At 38.3% G+C, this 17860-nt stretch overlaps 1 protein-coding gene across 1 annotated transcript in view; it reads left to right on the plus strand.

Annotated features, from left to right (window-relative positions):
• LOC111155902 (von Willebrand factor A domain containing 3B) overlaps positions 1–17860 on the plus strand; it is a 214990-nt gene that overhangs the window by 123502 nt on the left and 73628 nt on the right. Inside the window, exons 13-15 of the mRNA XM_022516368.1 lie at positions 2743–2925; positions 11144–11274; positions 14156–14313. Of these exons, the coding sequence (XP_022372076.1) occupies positions 2743–2925; positions 11144–11274; positions 14156–14313 (472 nt within the window). The remainder of the gene's footprint in view (positions 1–2742; positions 2926–11143; positions 11275–14155; positions 14314–17860) is intronic.

Genomic DNA, 17860 nt, shown 5'->3' on the forward strand with positions numbered 1-17860 from the left:
CCCCATGAATGCATTCCACAGGTGTTTATTGAGTACCTTGTATATGCCAGGCACTGCTATCAGTCTGGGATACAGTGGTAAGCAAGATGAACAAGGTGCCTGTCTTCAGAGAAGCTTATGTTTTATAGGGAGATAGGCAATGAACAAATAAATATATGAAGTAATGTCAGGTAGCATATGAACAGATGAAAATGCTACCCATGGTACCTGGCACCCACAGTCAATATTAAATCAATGTTAATTTCTTTCCCTTTCCAAATACCTCAGCTGTAAGTCAGTATAAGAATAGTTCCTAGCTTAAAGGCTATAAAATTAGCAGAATTTAGAGCTAGTATCTCCAGTCTGGTATCAGGGGCAGTGGCCAGGATTAGCTGGTAAGAAACAAGGATAATAATAGCACCCACCTCAGAGGGTTGTAGAGAGGATACAGGTGGACAGCATGAACAGAGCTCTTAGTGCTCAATACATAGTAGGTATTCAGAAATAGAAGCTAAACTGAATGAAGAGGAGGCGGCTTGCATTCGACAAGCTGGTTGGGGTCAGCTCATTTAGGTTACTATTTGGTTAGAAGCATGTGTTCTGATGAGCACTGGGTGTTACAGGCAACTAATGAATCTTTGAACACTACATCAAAAACTATTGATGTACTATATGCTGGCTAACTGAACATTTAATAAAATAAGAAAGAAAGAGACCAGCTGATGTCCAGAGGGGAGAGGAGAGAAAAAGGATGAGAGGTGGAGGTGGGCTTATGGGTAGGGCCAGTCTCAATGCTGGAGCCAGACACAGAGACTGAAGCTGTGTGTAAGTGGTGGCTAGAATGAGACCAGAACCTGGGGAACCAGTTAACCAGCCACTTCCTGGGCAGTGTGAGCTGTGCAAGGCCAGCCAGTAGTGTGTCTCCCTTTTCACTCTGCCTTTCCAGGACACATAACCCAAATATAGGAAGGGTTAAAGGCCAAATGATAGAAACTATAAGTGGACAATGGAACTGGCTGAAGGAGCCAGCAAGTTGGGTTAATCAAAGAGGGTCTCCTGGCACTGAGAAATGTAGAGGAAATGGGGGCAGGCCAATCAGAGGCAGTTTCTGAAGGTTCTCGGCTTAGAACTCTCGGCTGATGGTGTGATGGAGAGATGGCAGGGGAATTAATCAGTTCTTCTTTCCTGAGGGTTAGGTGATATAAACATTACTGGAGAGTCAGTCCTTACCAAGAGCGTATTTTATTGCAAATGAAGGGAACAAATAGTCTGGCATTGCTTCTGATACTAAAAATTGGCTTTGAATTCCAGGCTTACTGCTTAAGAGCTTGCTGGCCCGGCTGAGTCTCAGTTTCTCCTTCTGTATGTGGGGCCCTTAACTACTAGGCCAAGTAAAGTTGTGTATTACTGGGGATAAAAGTAGAGGAGCAGACAAATGATGGCTGAAACAATGGAGAGATATATAGTCCTATGAATAAGAAGCCCAGCAGTAGGTAGTCTAAGTTCTAGAGCTACTCACAGAGGTCTCCAAGAAAACAACCTTCTTTTTATGTCTGTTCTCCACCATCTTTGTTTATAATTTCTGTCCTCCTCGTTGCAAAATGGCTACTCTATCTCTAGGCAGTGTCCATTTTCCAGCAGGATGGTGGATGGGAAGGGGAAGGACATTAGATTTGTTGTTTTCATTGTTGCTAAATCTTTGCCTTTCTTTTTTTTTTTTTTTTTAAGATTTTATTATTTATTTGACAGAGAGAGAGATCACAAGTAGGCAGAGAGGCAGGCAGAGAGAGAGAGGGGGAAGCAGACTCCCTACCAAGCAGAGAGCCGGATGTGGGGCTCGATCCCAGGACCCCGGGATCATGACCTGAGCCGAAGGCAGAGGATTTAACCCACTGAGCCACCCAGGCGCCCCAAATCTTTGCCTTTCTATTAAAGAAAAGGAATATCTTCCCTGGGACTTCTGCCTATATCTCAGTGGACAGAACTGGGTCACATGGCTAATTCTAGATGCAAAAGAGGGTCAGAGGATGAGTTTTTATGTGTGTATTGTTTTTTTTGTTTTAAACTGGGCACATTGCTGTCATGAAAAGAAAACCAGGGTTCTGACAGTAAAAAAGGATGAGAAGAATTTATATTAGTAATCAACTCTCCATCTTTCTAACTACCTCACAGGATTGTTGTGAGGATTATTAACTGCTATGTAATACTCATAGCAGAGTGCCTCACACATGGAAGGACCCTCAATAACTCTCTCTTCTTTCACTCTGTGGGAGACACATTGACCATCATCTACCTGAAGCTGGAAGATGCTCTTTTCAAGTAGATGCTTGGGAAGCCATATTGAGATCCAGTAGCTTCACTCTGTAGAATCCCAATAGCCAGGTGTTCCACCCTGATACTTTCAGTGCTCTAAAGTATAGCTCAGCATTTTAAAAGCATGAACTCTAGGCTCAGGTACACTTAAAATTGAGTGATTTGGTTAGTCACATCTTTCTTCAAGAATTGTTTCTATACCAAATTGTGAGCCCACAGAGGCAAGGGCTGAGTCATTGGTCTTCATACTCTCACCATCTGGCAGTGTTTGCTTTGTTTATTTTATTGAATTGACACCTTTCCAAGAAGCCATTCATCACTGTATAAGGAATTACTAGTTGAGAATCTCACAGTCTATAGCAAATACTAAGGATTTTCACATTTTATTTTTTCTTTCTCTCCCTCTCACTTTCCATCTCCCTGTTTCCCCCTCAAAATGTATCATTTCAGCCACCTGAAATGGTTATAGACCAAGTCAAAGTTTTTCAGAAAATTCCTATTTACACCATCTCCTTCAATTACAATGATGAGATTGCAAATGGATTTTTGAGTGAGCTTGCTTCTTTGACTGGGGGAGAGTTCCATTTTTATAATTTTGGCTGTAAGGATCTGTGTCCTCCAGGGATTGTTCAGGTAAGATCTTAATATAAGAGAGTATTCATTAATTTGGGCATTACAGACTGGAGGCCAATGGACAATAACTTAGTTGAGAAAATTGCTACCATAAAGACAAGTTGAGCAAATGAAATCACCCAAGCGTGTACTACAAAATGTGATCCAAGGACCATCTGAACTAACGCATTTATGAAAATGCAGATTCCTGGGTCATACTTCAGAGCTGCTAAATTAGGCTTTAAGCATAGAGGCACAGGAACCTTAATTAATATATTTTGTTTTCTTCTAGGTTTTTTTTTTATTATGGAAAGTTTCAAACATACACAAAAGTAGAAGAGTATGTGGACCCCATCCCATGTACCCATTAGTCAGATTCAATAATTATCAACATTTTGCCAAATTTAGGAATCTGTGTTTTTAACAAGCATACCAGAAGGTCCCTACCTGTAGATTGTTAACCACTGCTGTTTACAGGGATTTGTGGAAACTTAAGAAAAATTCAGATCCTAGGTAGTTGTCTCCTGACCTCTCAGACTGTATAACCATGGGACCATCTGATAAAGCATTTCATTCCAATAGGCTGATGGGAGAGAGTAAATAAAATTATATTCTCCAGTCCTTTAATCTTGGCCTGAGGAAATACATTTCAAGATTGCCCTTCTAGAGAACGTTTTTTGTCTTATTGTCTGTCCTGTGGAGTCACTTTAAATCCAGGACAAGCCAGAATATCAATCAGTGCTTATATTTGAAGAAACTACCAGAGTCTGGGGAATGAATCATTTGAAAGGATTGGAGGGAACAATGACCTCTCTGAGCTTACACAGAGCAGGGAATAGTGACTATAACCCCACCAGCTAGACTGGAAAACCTCATCATCCAGTAGGCATTAGGTAGAGTATAAAGAAGGGTCTTGCCTCAGGAGTATGGACAACCAAATGCTGCCCCAGGTGTGCTTAGAAAACCTTAAATGAAGACCTGACAGAATCAAACTATTTCATGCATCCCTGAACAAAACCCAAGAATAAGTATAAGAAAGCAAAAATATCCATTACCCAAAAAAGTAAAATTGACTATTTCTGACATCCAATCAAATAGTACCAGGTATGTAAAGAAGCAGGAAAATACAGGTCCATAATGAGAAAAAGCAAACAGAAAAATTAAAACATATGCATAGCTGACTCAGATGTTAGTATTAGAGCATTAAAACAGTTATTGTAGCTGTGTTTGCTGTGTTCAAAAAGGAAGAGACATGAAAGATATAAGTAAGTCATAAATAAAATTTTTAGAGGTGATAACTAAAACATAGGTAAAAAATACATGGAATGTGAGGAACAACAGGTAAGACATTGCAGAACAAAACACTAGTAAACTGCAAGGCAGCAATAGAAACTATCCAAAATGTAACACAGAGAAGAGAATTAAAGCAATAAACAAGCAAACAAAACCGCAGAAAATAGGGCATAAGTGAGCCATGGAAAAATTCAAGAAAGCTAGTAAATATATAATTGAAACAATAGTGCCAGAATTTTTCCAGTTTGGTTGGAAACTATAAACCCACAGACCCAAGAACACAATGAATGCCAAGCACAAGAAACATGAAGAAAAGCACACCAAGTCATATCAGAATTAAACTTCTCAGAAGTAATGACAAGAGAAAAGTCTTAAACGAATAGGGTGAAAGAAGACAAATAGGTACAGAGGAACACAGGTAAGGATAGCAGCATATTTCTCATCAGAAACAATGCATGTGGAAATAAAGCAGAGTGATATTTTTAAAGTACTGAAAGACAAAAAGGCTCTGTGTAGAATCTATACCCTGAAAATATCTTTCAAAAAGGGAAGTGGAATGAAGACTTTGGAGATACAGAAAAAATGAAAGAACTCGTCACCAATAAACCTGCAGTATAAGAAATGTTAAAGCGAGTACTTCAAGTAGAAGGAAAAGCATACCAGATGGAAATACAGATCTACACTAAGGAATGAAAACCGAAGGATACCTTCATGGATAGCTGCATGGTAACTGCATGGGTAGATATATAAGACTTTTTTCCCCTTGTTATTTGCATATAATTATAAGATAAATTACTGGAGGGGCTTCCAGTTCCCACAACAAAGGTATAGTCCCATTCCTCCTAGGTCCTACATCTTAAGCTAAAAAAAGTCCTGGACATAACACAACAAATAAGCATAGGAATACTCTGAAAGGTGACAAGAAGGAGGACTTACTGGGGACCTCAGAACTTAAGGATTATATGACAATAAGTCTTGGGGGATTTGTTAATGCCTTCCAATATATCCCAGAGAGGGCACTGCTGAACCCTCCAGCCTGGAATCTGTAATAGGCACAGATTAAAAAAAAATGACCCAAGGAAAGCTTATTCTCTCTAGTCAAAGGACTGGGAAGAAGGTGACCTAAAAATAGAACACCGTTTTTGTTTTCTTTTTTTAAATTTTTATTTATTTATTTGACAGAGAGAGATCACAAGTAGGCAGAGAGGGGTGGGGGGAGCAGGCTCCCCGCTGAGCAGAGAGCCCAATGCAGGGCTCAATCTCAGAACCCTGAGACCATGCCTGAGCCGAAGGCAGAGGCTTAACCCACTGAGCCACCCAGGTGCTCCAGAAAACCTTTTGTGCAATATCTGCTATAATCCAGCCATACAACAATGGAAAAACTGCACCCCTTTCCCTGAGATTTGAGTGGAGCTGAACAAAGAGCTGATTTTCCACAATACCGGGAAGCAAGCGATGGTGCTCTGATCCCTCTGCCAGGTGGTATCAAGGAACTGACCAGAGAGCTAATCTTCCATCCCTCACTGTCAGAGTAGTGTGAGTAGGGCTGAATGGAAAGCTGATTTTCCAGACCCCGATAGAGTAGGTGGTGCTCTAACTCCCATGCTAGGATAGTATCAGAAGATTGAGAAGGAAGCTTATTGTCCATCCCCTCTCCAGTGGAAGGCAGCAGTGCTCTGATTCTCCCACCATGGAATCCAATGGCAAACTGGGTCTCTATCCCACCAGGCATTTCTAAGACTTAACAAAGCAATGTGAGGATGGTCCAGTCACTACTGTACTTTGCTACAGCCCTCATCTCAGTGGGACTCAGCAACGAGATGAACTTCCACAAACACTCAACATCAATGAAAAAGAAAAAGGAATTGTGAGTTACAGATAGACAATGCTCCACTTTCCCCCTATCCCTGCTGCCAGTGAGGGTCGATAGGGTGCTGAGCCTCCATTAACACCCAACAGAATAAAAATAAATGAAGTGTGGAAGGGGAGTAACCCCCACTGTGGTCTTTTCTGAGTGGAGAGCTGATTCTCAGTCCCCATTCAGCAACAATAAGACCAAAGGAGGCAGTGCTATCTGGGGCTACTCTGTACTCTGACTCCCTACCCTTAGGATTTCTCACTGTGAACAAAGTAGAGATTACTGGCCTACATAAAGAGAACTGAACTCCCAATTCCTGAACTCCTAACACTGTGGCAGCCTGCCTTGATGAAAATAACTGGAAAAAAAATCCACTAGATACACAGTTGTGCCCCAAAGAAAGTAAAATTTAGCTAAGAGAGTCCCCAAATGTATAAAAAGTATACTGTAAAAACAGGTTCACTGGGGTAGGTGGGCAAGACTAGCCAAAGAGACACAGCCACAAGTGGCCTAGTTTTGGAAGCCTCTTTTCCCCCACAGATCTGAGACTCTTCTCTGCACAGAGGCATTAGAGTGTATGGTAAGAATAGGCAAGAAAACCTCAGCCAGAGCAAGAGGTCCATTCCAGGAAAACTTTCTTCCTATGCCTCCTAAGCTACCCAGTGACACAGGACACCCAGGGGACACTAGTTGTAGAGGCACCAAGAAACACCTGGCAGTCTGACTAGGGGAAACTCCTTTTGCCTGCTCAGACAGTACCAGCAGAGACTAGTGGGAGCCCCAGCAACACCAGATTGAAAGAAGACCAAAATAATGTAAAAAAGTCTCTGAAAATTAAATTGCCATTGGAGCAAGAGCCCACAAAAGTAGGACTAAAGTCTCACATGCTAAATTTAAACAGGGTTACTGCAAGCTAAAATAAAAGTTTTAAAATAGGACCCAGAGTATCATAACGCAATATAGCTAGAATGTTCAGGATACAGTAAAAAAATCACTCATCATACCAAGAAACAGTAAAATCACAACTTGAACAAGACAAGACCATCACATGATCCCAACACTGAGATAGATGAATTAGATGTTGGAATTACCTGATCAAGATTTTAAAGAACCTACACAAAAATGCTTCAGCAATCAATTATAAGTTATTTGGAGACAAATGAGCAAATAGAAAATATCAGTGAAGGTGTAGAAGTTATAAAAATTTCCAAGTTGATATTATAGAACTGGAAGCTATAATAGCAAGTAAACTCACTGGGTGGGCTCAATGGTGAGAGTGGAAATGACTTGATTTTACCAGTGAACTTGAGGTCCAAGAATAGAATTCAGCCAGTCTGAACAATGGAGAGAACATACTGAAAAACAACAACAACAACAACAACAACAACAACAAAAGAAGCCAGAACCATGGGGACCTATAGAACAATAACTGAAGATCCAACATTAGTATCATTGGAGTTCCCCAGAGAGAAGAGAGAAAGGGGGGTTGAAAGACTACATGGAAAGATAACTGAAAACTCCTCAAATTTGGTGAAAGATATAAACATACAGATTGAAGAAGCTGAGTAAACTCCAAAGAGGATAAACCCAAAGGAATCCATGCCAAGACACACCATGTTTCAACATTCAAAAATCAAAGACATTCGTCTGTTGAAGGGCATCTTGGCTCTTTCCACAGATGAATGGATTAAAGAAGATGTGGTCCATATATACAATGGAATATTACTCAGCCATCCTAAAGGATGAGTACTCAATTTTGCATCAACATGGGTAGAGGAGCTTATGCATGCATACAACATGCATCAATTGGAGGAGATTATGCTGAGTGAAATAAGTCAAGCAGAGAAAGTCAATTATCATATGGTTTCACCTACTTCTAGAATAAAAGGAATAACATGGAGGACATTAGGAGAAGGAAAGGAAAAGTGAAGAGGGGGTAAAGCAGAGGGAGAGATGAACCATGAGAGACTGTGGACTCTGAGAAACCAACTGAGGGTTTTATAGGGGAAAGGGTGGGAGAATGGGTGAGCCTGGTGGTGGATATTAAGGAGGGCATGTACAGCATGGAGCACTGGGTGTTATATGAAAACAATGAATCATGGAACACTACATCAAAAATTTAATGATGTACTGTATGGTGACTAACATAACACAATAAAATTTTTTTTTAAAAAATCGAAGACAAAGTCTTTAAAATAGCCCAAAAGAAATGACATCAAATTGAGAGTGGATTTTACCAAGGGGGCCAGAAAAGTGGCACAATATTTTTCAAGTGTGGGAAGCAAAGAACCGTTGACAACATATTTTGGACAAAACTATCCTTCAGGAATGAAGAGGAAATAAAAATATTCTCAGAGAAATACAAATTAAAAGGATTTGTTGCTAGAAGCCCTACTCTTTTTATTGGCTATAGGAAGTTCTGCAGGCAAAAGGAAATAGAAAAATAAGAAATTGTGGAGCATCATGAAAGAAGGGAGAAAGAGCAAAAATATGAGTAGATGTAATAGAGTGTCCTTTTCCTCATGAAATCATATTCAGTGATTGAAATAAAAATTATAGCATTCTGTGATATTCAAGACAGTGATAATTTAAAAGTAAAGAAGGTAAAGGGACCTAAGTGGAAGTGAGGTTTCCATATTTTCCTTGAAATAGAAAAATGTTAATGCTAGTAGACTGTTAAAAGTCTCATACATATGCTGTCCATACTCAGAGAAGCCATTATGAAAACAATATAAAGAGATATACTCAAAAACACTGCAAATAAATCAAGATAGAATTATTTTTTTAAAAGTTCAAGTAACCTGAAGGAAGGTGGGAAAGAAACAGAGGAGCAAGACCAATGAAACAAGTAGAAAACAAATAATAAAATAACAGAACTGTTAACACATCAATAATTACTTTAAATGTAAATGATATAATTATCCCAATCAAAAGGAGAAATAGACAAATACAAAATTATACTTGTAGACTTCAACACATCTCTCCCAGCAAATGACAGAAACTACTAGATGCAAAATCAGCAAGACAGAGAAGATCTAAACAGCACAGTCAACCAACAAGATCTAATTGCCACAGATAAAATACTCCCCACCACAACAGCCGAATACAAATTTTTTTCTAGTGCTCATGGTATACTTATTAAGATGGGCTGTACAACAGGTGATAAAACAGACCTCAGCTGATTTAAAAGCATTGACTATAATAGGTGAATTACAGTTTAAGTAATTACAGATTAATAGCCCAAGAGTCCATCAACTGATGAATGGATAAAGATGTGGAATTTAATTCAGCCATAAAAAAGAATGAAATCTTGCCATTTGCAGTGACATGGATGGAGCTAAAGAGTATTATGCTAAGTGAAAGAAGTCTGTCAGAGAATGACAAATACCATATGATTTCACTCATATGTGGAATTTAAGAAGAAAAATGAACAGAGGGGAAAAAAGAGAGAGGCCAACCAAAAAAAAAACAAAACAACAACAACAACAACAAAAAAAAAACCAGACTCTTAACTATAGAAAACAAACCAGTAGTTACCAGAGGGGAGGTGGGGGGGTGGGCAATGGGTGAAATAGGGGATGGGGATTAAGGAGCACATTTGTTGTGATGAGCATCAGCTGATGTATGGAAGTGTTGAGTAACTATACTGTACACCTGAAACTAATATGGCACTCTATGTTAACTAACTGGAATTTAAATAAAAACTTAAAAAAAATAAAAGCACTGAAACCATGGAGTTTGTTCTCTGACCATAATGGTATCAAATGAGAAGTTAATAATAGACAGCATGAAAATATCTAAACACATGGAATTTAAACAACACAGTCCTTGATAATCCATTGGTCAAAGAGAAAATCTCAAAGGAAATTAAAAATACTTAGAACCAAAAGAAAACAAAAAAACCATATATCAAACTATGTGGGATACAGCTAACACAGTGGGAGTGAAATTTATCGCACTAAATGCTTGTTGGGAACAAGGAAAGTTACTGAATCAACAATCTGAGTTCTTACTCTAAGAAACTAGAACAAGAAGGGCAAAATAAACCCAAAGCAAGCAGTAGGAAGAAAACAATGTGGATAAGAGTATGAATCAATAAAATTGAAATTAGGAAAACAATAGAGAAAATCAATGAGAGAAAAAGCTGTTTCTTAAAAAAAAAAAGCTCGAGAATTGAAAACACATCTTGGAAGGCTGATAAAGACAGAACGGGGCTATCAGATCTTACAGCCATCAAAAATATTGTAAGAGGAATACAGTGAACAACTTTACATTCACATATTTGACAACTTAGGAAAAAAAGGTCCACTTCCACACAAAACAAAAACTACCAGAAATCAACCAAGATAGAATGGACAATGTGAATCACATTAAAATAAACATTTTTTCAAGAGAAATGAAAACAGATGTCCATAAGACTTGTACACAGATGTTCATAGCTTTGTTTATAATAGCCCAAGGATGTCTCTCAATAGGTGACTAAGTTTTGGTATTCAGTATATAGTCCAATGCTACTCAGCAATAAAGATGAATGAAATACTGTTACGCTGAAAAGAAATTTAAAAAAGTAATAAAAGAAAATAAAGATGAATGAACTCTTGCTTCATGCTGCAACATGGGTGAATCTCAAAATAATTATATGAGTGAAGGAAGCTGGACAAAGAATACATACTGTATGATTCCATTTATATAAAATTCTAGAAAATCAAAACTAATGTGACAGAAGGAAGATGAGTAGTTGATGAGGAATTGGAGGGAAATGGGTTTTGGGGTAGGGAGGGTAGCAAATTTACAAGGGGGCCTGAGGAAACTTTTTGGGGATGATGGATATGTCTGTTCTCTTGATTGCACTGAAGATTTCACAGGTGTGAATGTCAAAACTTTTCAAATGGTACACTTCACATGCGTTTGGTTTATTGTATATGAGTTATATTTCAATAAAGCTGTTTATTAAAATGGAATAGTATGAGAATGACATGAAATCCTTTAATTCTTCTTTTCCTCAAATAGTTGGTTTTCTGTTAGAAATGTTTGAAATTTGAACTCTTTTATACAATTTCACAATATATTTACCTCTCATTTTGGCAGAATGAAGATTTGACTCTTTTAATTAAGGAAATGGAGCAGGGACAAAGTGACCTGGAGAAGGTACAAGACCTTTATTCAGAGTCCTTAATCATGGATTGGTGGTACAATGGAGAAAAGGAAGGGGACAATAAGTGAGTGTGCCAAAGCCCCTGTTTTCCTCATCACTGGGGTCCTCTCAGATGCTCTGCTCACTCTCCTTGACACCTCTTGTTTCTGTGGTACTTTTGGGATTTCCTTTAGTGTAAAGAATCATATAGCATGGGGCACCTGGGTGGCTCAGTGGGTTAAAGAATCACATTGCATGATTATGTTAGAATTTCTCTTAAGAAAAGAGAAGGCATAATCTAATAATTTAATTATCTAATATATGGCTTAAGGAGGCCACATATTTACCTTTATATGTAAGTTCTGAAATCTTTGCGTGCCACTTAGAATAGTGTTAACAGTTTATCTCCACTCAGTGTGGATGGACCCCCCAACCCCAACAGTCATAGAGCACAGCAGGAGTGCTGTGTAGGGCAAGAGAGTGGACTCAGGGATTAGGAGGCCCAGGGGTCTGGACTTCACTCTGTGTGATGTTGGTGAATCCCTGACTTCTCTCCAAACCTGTCCATTGATGAGTCTTGGTTTCCTCTTTAAAATGGCAGCTATGGTGGTAGGATTTGGGATAGATAATGTCTCAGGTCTTTTTCTACCCTATATTCTAATATGTCTCTAATTAGTAATTTTTAAACAAAAATCAGAACCACTGTGATGCTCAGAAAAGTGTCAAATCTTATTAAAACAATTTAACATTGTACAGATACTCAAATATCACAGCTTCATATAAATACTCTATCAGGAGGATGTCTTTTTATTTTAAAGCGTGATAGCTAATGGAAAGAAGTTAAAAATACATTTATCAGGGGCACCTGGGTGGCTCAGTGGGTTAAGCCTCTGCCTTCGGCGCAGGTCATGATCCCAGGGTCCTGGGATCGAGCCCCACATCGGGCTCTCTGCTCAGCGGGGAGCCTGCTTTCCCCTCTGTCTCTGCCTGCCTCTCTGCCTACTTGTGATCTCTGTCAAGTAAATAAAATCTTAAAAAAAAAATACATTTATCAATCAGGATTTCATCTTCATCAAAATTCACTGTCTTCCTCTTAGCAAATTCAGCATTAATATGGGCAGGGAGCATGGCACGAGCAATGGAATCAGTAAAAAAAGATAAATGTTATACTGGGCCATCTCATAATGAGATATTACAGCATTATTTTTAAAGTATTGGAAAAGCTCAGATACAACTTCTAAATGCAGAGAATTTGAACAAATAAACTAACAGTCAAATAAATGGGCAGCGCCTCAGTGTGAATTACCCTCTGTACCTTACCAGCCATTGTTTGGAAGTTGGCTTAGTCAGTTGACTCTATCTGACATTCATTAGTAGTGGATGCATTCTTTTTTATATTTTTTATATTTCTTTTTTAGGGGCTGGATAAGGCAGGTTCTGGAGTCATGCAGAGAAGTGTTTTAATCCAGGCTTCCCACCATTACATGTTGGGTAAATTTAGGCGAGTTACTTAACCTTGTGGAGCCTCAGTTTCCTGATCTACAACATGGGAATAATGGTAGTCAGAGGGTTGTTGGGGAGATTAAACAAGGATATGACTGTTATATAATAAGAGCTCTAAATTAACATAAAGAAAGAATAAAGCTCAATGCCTCATTCTACAGGTAGCATGTTTCTATCCTTAGAACGTTAGGAAAAGTTAATTCACTGACTTACCTACACTCAAAAACAAATTGCCTTGTTCTTGCTTTCTACCAGGTGAAAAACATTTCAGCCTCCAATCTCCTCACCCTTCCTTTCTTTTTTTCTTTAAATTTAATTTTATTTTTTCAGTGTTCCAAGATTCATTGTTTGTGTTCCATGCAATACGTGCCCTCCTTAGTACCCACCACCAGGCTAACCTAACCCCACACCACCTCCCCGCCAAAACCCTCAGTTTGTTTCTCAGAGTCCACAGTCTCTTATGATTTGTCTCCCCCTCCGATTTCTCCCAATTCACTTTTCCTTTTCTTTTCCCAGTGTCCTCCATATTATTCCTTATGCTCCACAAGTAGGTGAAACCATATGATAATTGACTCTGCTTGGTTTATTTCACTAAGCATAATCTCCTCTAGTCCCTTCCTCCTTTTTTTCCAACATTGTGGAGTACAGACCATGTGCCAGGCAAACTGGGATGCACAGATGAGTACAAACCCAGTCCCTTCCATCACAAGATGAACAGTGTGGTGGGGCATATAGACGTACATGATTATGGAACACTGGGGGTGGTCTACAAAGTAGGCAGTCAGGTCGGGGGTGAAGGAAGGAGGCCATGCTTTGCAGTGTTGGAGCAGGAGATTGTTCTGGAAACTTTCCCTTCTGTGGTTGCTATGTTCAGAGCTTCAGAAAAGATATATCTGGGAGGATTCTCAGGCATTTCTAGGGTCCCTCCTGGCCCCAGATCTTCACAGGAGTGGTTTCCTGTGATCTGAAATTGGCACAGGGGGTCCAAGGCAAGGATTTCACTTCTCTGGCTTTTGTAAGAGCTAGCTATTCAACCCTTTGGTTAGAGAAAGGGGTTTCTGTAAGGCTTTCTGGTTTACAACTGGCTCTTCCTTATGTTAATTCTCACATCAGTCCCATAGAGTCAGCGCACACCTGAATTTCCTGCAGTTTTTAGAGGAGGAGGAGGATGAAGTTCAAAGACTGAGGGACTTTACCGTGTCCACACAGCCAGAAAGGAACAGAACTGTGATGTGAGCCGTATCTAATGACTCCACATCAGGGCCCCTGTTCACACTTCTGCTTTGGGTGGGGAAAAAGATTATTCTTGAATTAACCAGACCACAGGAGGCCCCCTCCTTTAGTTTGTAGCATTCAACATGATTTTATTGCTCTAACTCTGCCTTCTTGATAGAAATTTTGTCTTTTTCTCTCTCCTCTTATTCCTCTTTTTTTTCTTCTATTTTTTGTCTAAATCAAAACAGGCATCAAAAAGAAATCTGTTCTATGGTTTCAACCCCAGAAAAATGTGCAAAACTTCATTCTGATGTCAAGTCAACACCAGTGTCATCCCTAAATATGTTGTACTTACCAGAGGATCTTTCAAATCAAAAGATTCAGAAAAAGAAAGTCCTTCATGCAGGTATCAGTGGACAAAATGGTTTGATTCTCATTATAGGTTTTCCTTCAATGCAAGAAGATAAAATAAAACTAAATCCACATAATATTTTAAAAGGAACCTAAACCTGTTGGATTTTTTGGTTTTGTTTTTGCTTTATTGACATATAATTGATCCAAACATTATTTTGGTTTTAGGAGTACAACATAATGACTTGATATTTGTATATATTGAAAAACGATCACCACAGTAAGTCTAGTTATCATCTGTCACAACACACAGTTACAAAAACATTTATGATGAAGACTTCTAAGATCTATGCTCTTAGCAATTTTCACATATGCAGTAAAGTATTAACTATAGTCACCATGCTGTATATTACATCCCCATGACTTTATTTATTTTATAACTGGAGGTTTTTAGCTTTAGACCCCTTCACCTATTTTGCCCACTTCCCCATCCCCCACCTCTGGCAACAATCAGTCTGCTCTTTGCGTCTATGAAATTGGTTTGTTTTTTGTTTTTTGGTTTTTTGTGGGTTTTGTTTTAGGATTCCACGTATAAGTGAAGCCATATAGTATTTGCCTTTCTGTCTGACTTATTTCATTTAGCATAATGTACTCACAGTCCATCCATCCATGTTGTGACAAATGGCAAGATCTCTTTCTTTTTCTAGCTGAATCATATTCGTGTGTGTGTGTTTGTAATATGTATATATATTACATCTTTATCCATTTATCCATTGATGGATGCTGAGGTTGCTTCCATATCTTCGCTATTGTAAATAATGCTGCAGTGAACATTGGGGTGCATACATCTTTTTGGGTTAGTGCTTTTGTTTTCTTTGGCTATATATCCAGAAGTAGAATTGCTGAATCATATGATAATTCTAATTTTTTGAGAAACCTCTATACTATTTTCCAGAGTGGCCACACCAATTTACATTCCTACCAGCAGTGCCCAAGGGTTCCCTTTTCTCCACATCTTCACCAATACCTGTTATTTGTCTTTTTGATTCCAGCCATTCTAACAGGTGTGAGGTAATGTCTTCTTGTGTTTTGATTTGCATTTCCTTTTCATTTTGTTCATTGTTTCCTTCATTGTGCATAGCTTTTTATTTTTATATAGTCCCAATAGTTTAATTTTGCTTTTGTTTCCCTTTTCAGAGGAGATAGATCTTTAAAAAATGTCTCTGTGGCCAGTGTCAAAGAAATTACTGCCTATGTTTTCTTCCAGGTGTTTTATAGCTTTAGGTCTCAACATTTAGGTCTGTAATCATTTTTTGAATTTATGTTTGTTATAGTGTGAGAAAGTTGACCAGTTTCATTCTCTTGCATGTAGCTGTCCAGTTTTCCTAGAACCATTTGTCAAAGAGGCTTTTTCCCACTCTATATTATTGCCTCCTGTGCCATGGATTATTTGACTATAAAAGTGTGGGTTTTCTCTGGACTCTCTATACTCTGTCCCATTGATTTGTGTGTCTGTTTTGTGCCAGTAGCATTCTTTTTGATATGTGTAGCTTTGTGCTCTTGCAATCCAGGATTGTGATACCTCCAGCTTTTTCTTTTTCAAGATTGCTTTGGCTATTTAGGGTCTTTTGTAGTTTCATACAAATGTCAGTATTATTTGTTTTCTAAGAAAAACATTGCTGGTATTTTGATAGGAATTACATTAAATCTTTAAATTGCTTTGGGTAATATGGACATTTTAACATTATTTGTTCTTCTAATCCGTGAGCAGGGAATATTTACCACTTGTGTCATCTTCAATTTCTATTATTGGTGTTTTATAGTTTTCAAAGTACAGGTCTTTTACCTCGTTGGTGATAAGTTTATTACTAGGTATTTGATTGTTTTTGATGTAGTTGTAAATGGGATTGTTTTCTTTCTTTTAGCTACTTCATTATGAGTGTATAGAAATGAAATAGATTTCTCTATGTTAATTTTGTATCCTGCAACTTTACTAAATTCTCTTATCAGTTCTAGTAGTTATTGGTGGAGTCTTTTGGGTTTTCTATATAAAGTATCATGTCATCTGCAAATAGTGAATGTTTGACATCTTTACCAATTTGGATGCCTTTTATTTCTTTTTGTTATGTAATTGGTCTGGCTAAGACTTCTAGTACTACATTGAATAAAAATGGTGAGATTGAACATCCTTGTCTTTTTCCTGCTCTTAGAGGAAAAGTTAATCAATTTTCACCATTGAGTATGGTGTTAGCTGTGGTTTTTTCGTATATGGCTTTTATTACGTTGAGGTATATTTCCTCTAACCCTACTATGTTGAGAGGTTTTTATCATGAATGGAGTTTTTATCATTTGTGCTTTGTCAAATGCTTTTTCTACATCTATTGAGATGATCCATACAGTTTTTATCCTTTCTCTTTTTAATGTGATGTATCACATTGATTTGTGAATATTGAAACACCTTTACATCTTGGGAATAAATCCCATTTGATTGTGCTGAGTGATTTTTTTTTTTTAATGTTTTGTTGAATTCTGTTTGAAAATCTTTTGTTGAAAATTTTTGCATCTATATTCATCAGTGATACTGACCTGTAGTTGTTGTTTCTCATAGTGTCTTTATCTGGTTTTGGGTTCTTTTTATTTTTATTCATTTATTTATTTTTTTCTTACCATAGCACATACCCTCCCTATGTTCATCACTCAGCCACCCCATCCTTCCCACCACCCACCCCTCCAGCAACCCTGTTTGTTCTGAGATTAAGAGTATCTCAAAAAAAAAAAAAAAAGAGTATCTCATGGTTTGTTTCTCTCTCTAGTTTCATCTTGTTTCATTTTTTCCCTCCCTTCCCCTACGATCCTGTCTTGTCTCTCAAATTCCTCATATCAGGGAGATCATATGATAATGGTCTTTTTCTGATTGACTTATTTCTTAGCGTAATACCCTCTAGTTCCATCCAAGTCATTCCAAATGGCAAGATTTCAGGGGTTTTTCGATGGCTGCATAGATTCCATTGTATATATATATACCACATCTTCTTTATCCATTCATCTGGGCTCTTTCCATAGTGTGGCTGTTGTGGACATTGCTGCTATAAACATTCAGGTACACGTACCCATTTGGATCACTACATTTGTATCTTTAGGGTAAATACCCAGTAGTGCAATAGCTGGGTCATAGGGTAAGCTCTATTTTCAACTCTTTGAGGAACCTCCATGCTGTTTTCCAGAGTGGCTATACCATCTTGCATTCCCATCAAGAGTGTAGGAGGGTTCCCCCTTCTCTGCATCCTCGCCAACACCTGTCATTTCCTGACTGGTTAATTTTAGCCATTCTGACTGGTGTGAGGCGGTATCTCATTGCGGTTTTAATTTGTATTTCCCTGATGCTGAGGGATGCTTAGTACTTTTTCATGTGTCTGTTGGCCATTTGGATGTCTTCTTTGCAGAAATGTCTGTTCATGTCTTCTGCCCATTTCTTGATTGGATTGTTTATTCTTTGGGTGTTGAGTTTGATAAGTTCTTTATAGATTTTGGATACTAACCCTTTATCTGATATGTCATTTGCGAATATCTTTTCCCATTCTGTCAGTTGTCTTTTGGTTTTG

This window comes from Enhydra lutris, unplaced genomic scaffold, assembly GCF_002288905.1.
Source record: "Enhydra lutris kenyoni isolate GAN:26980312 unplaced genomic scaffold, ASM228890v2 scaffoldscaffold44, whole genome shotgun sequence".
Taxonomy (NCBI): domain Eukaryota; kingdom Metazoa; phylum Chordata; class Mammalia; order Carnivora; family Mustelidae; genus Enhydra; species Enhydra lutris.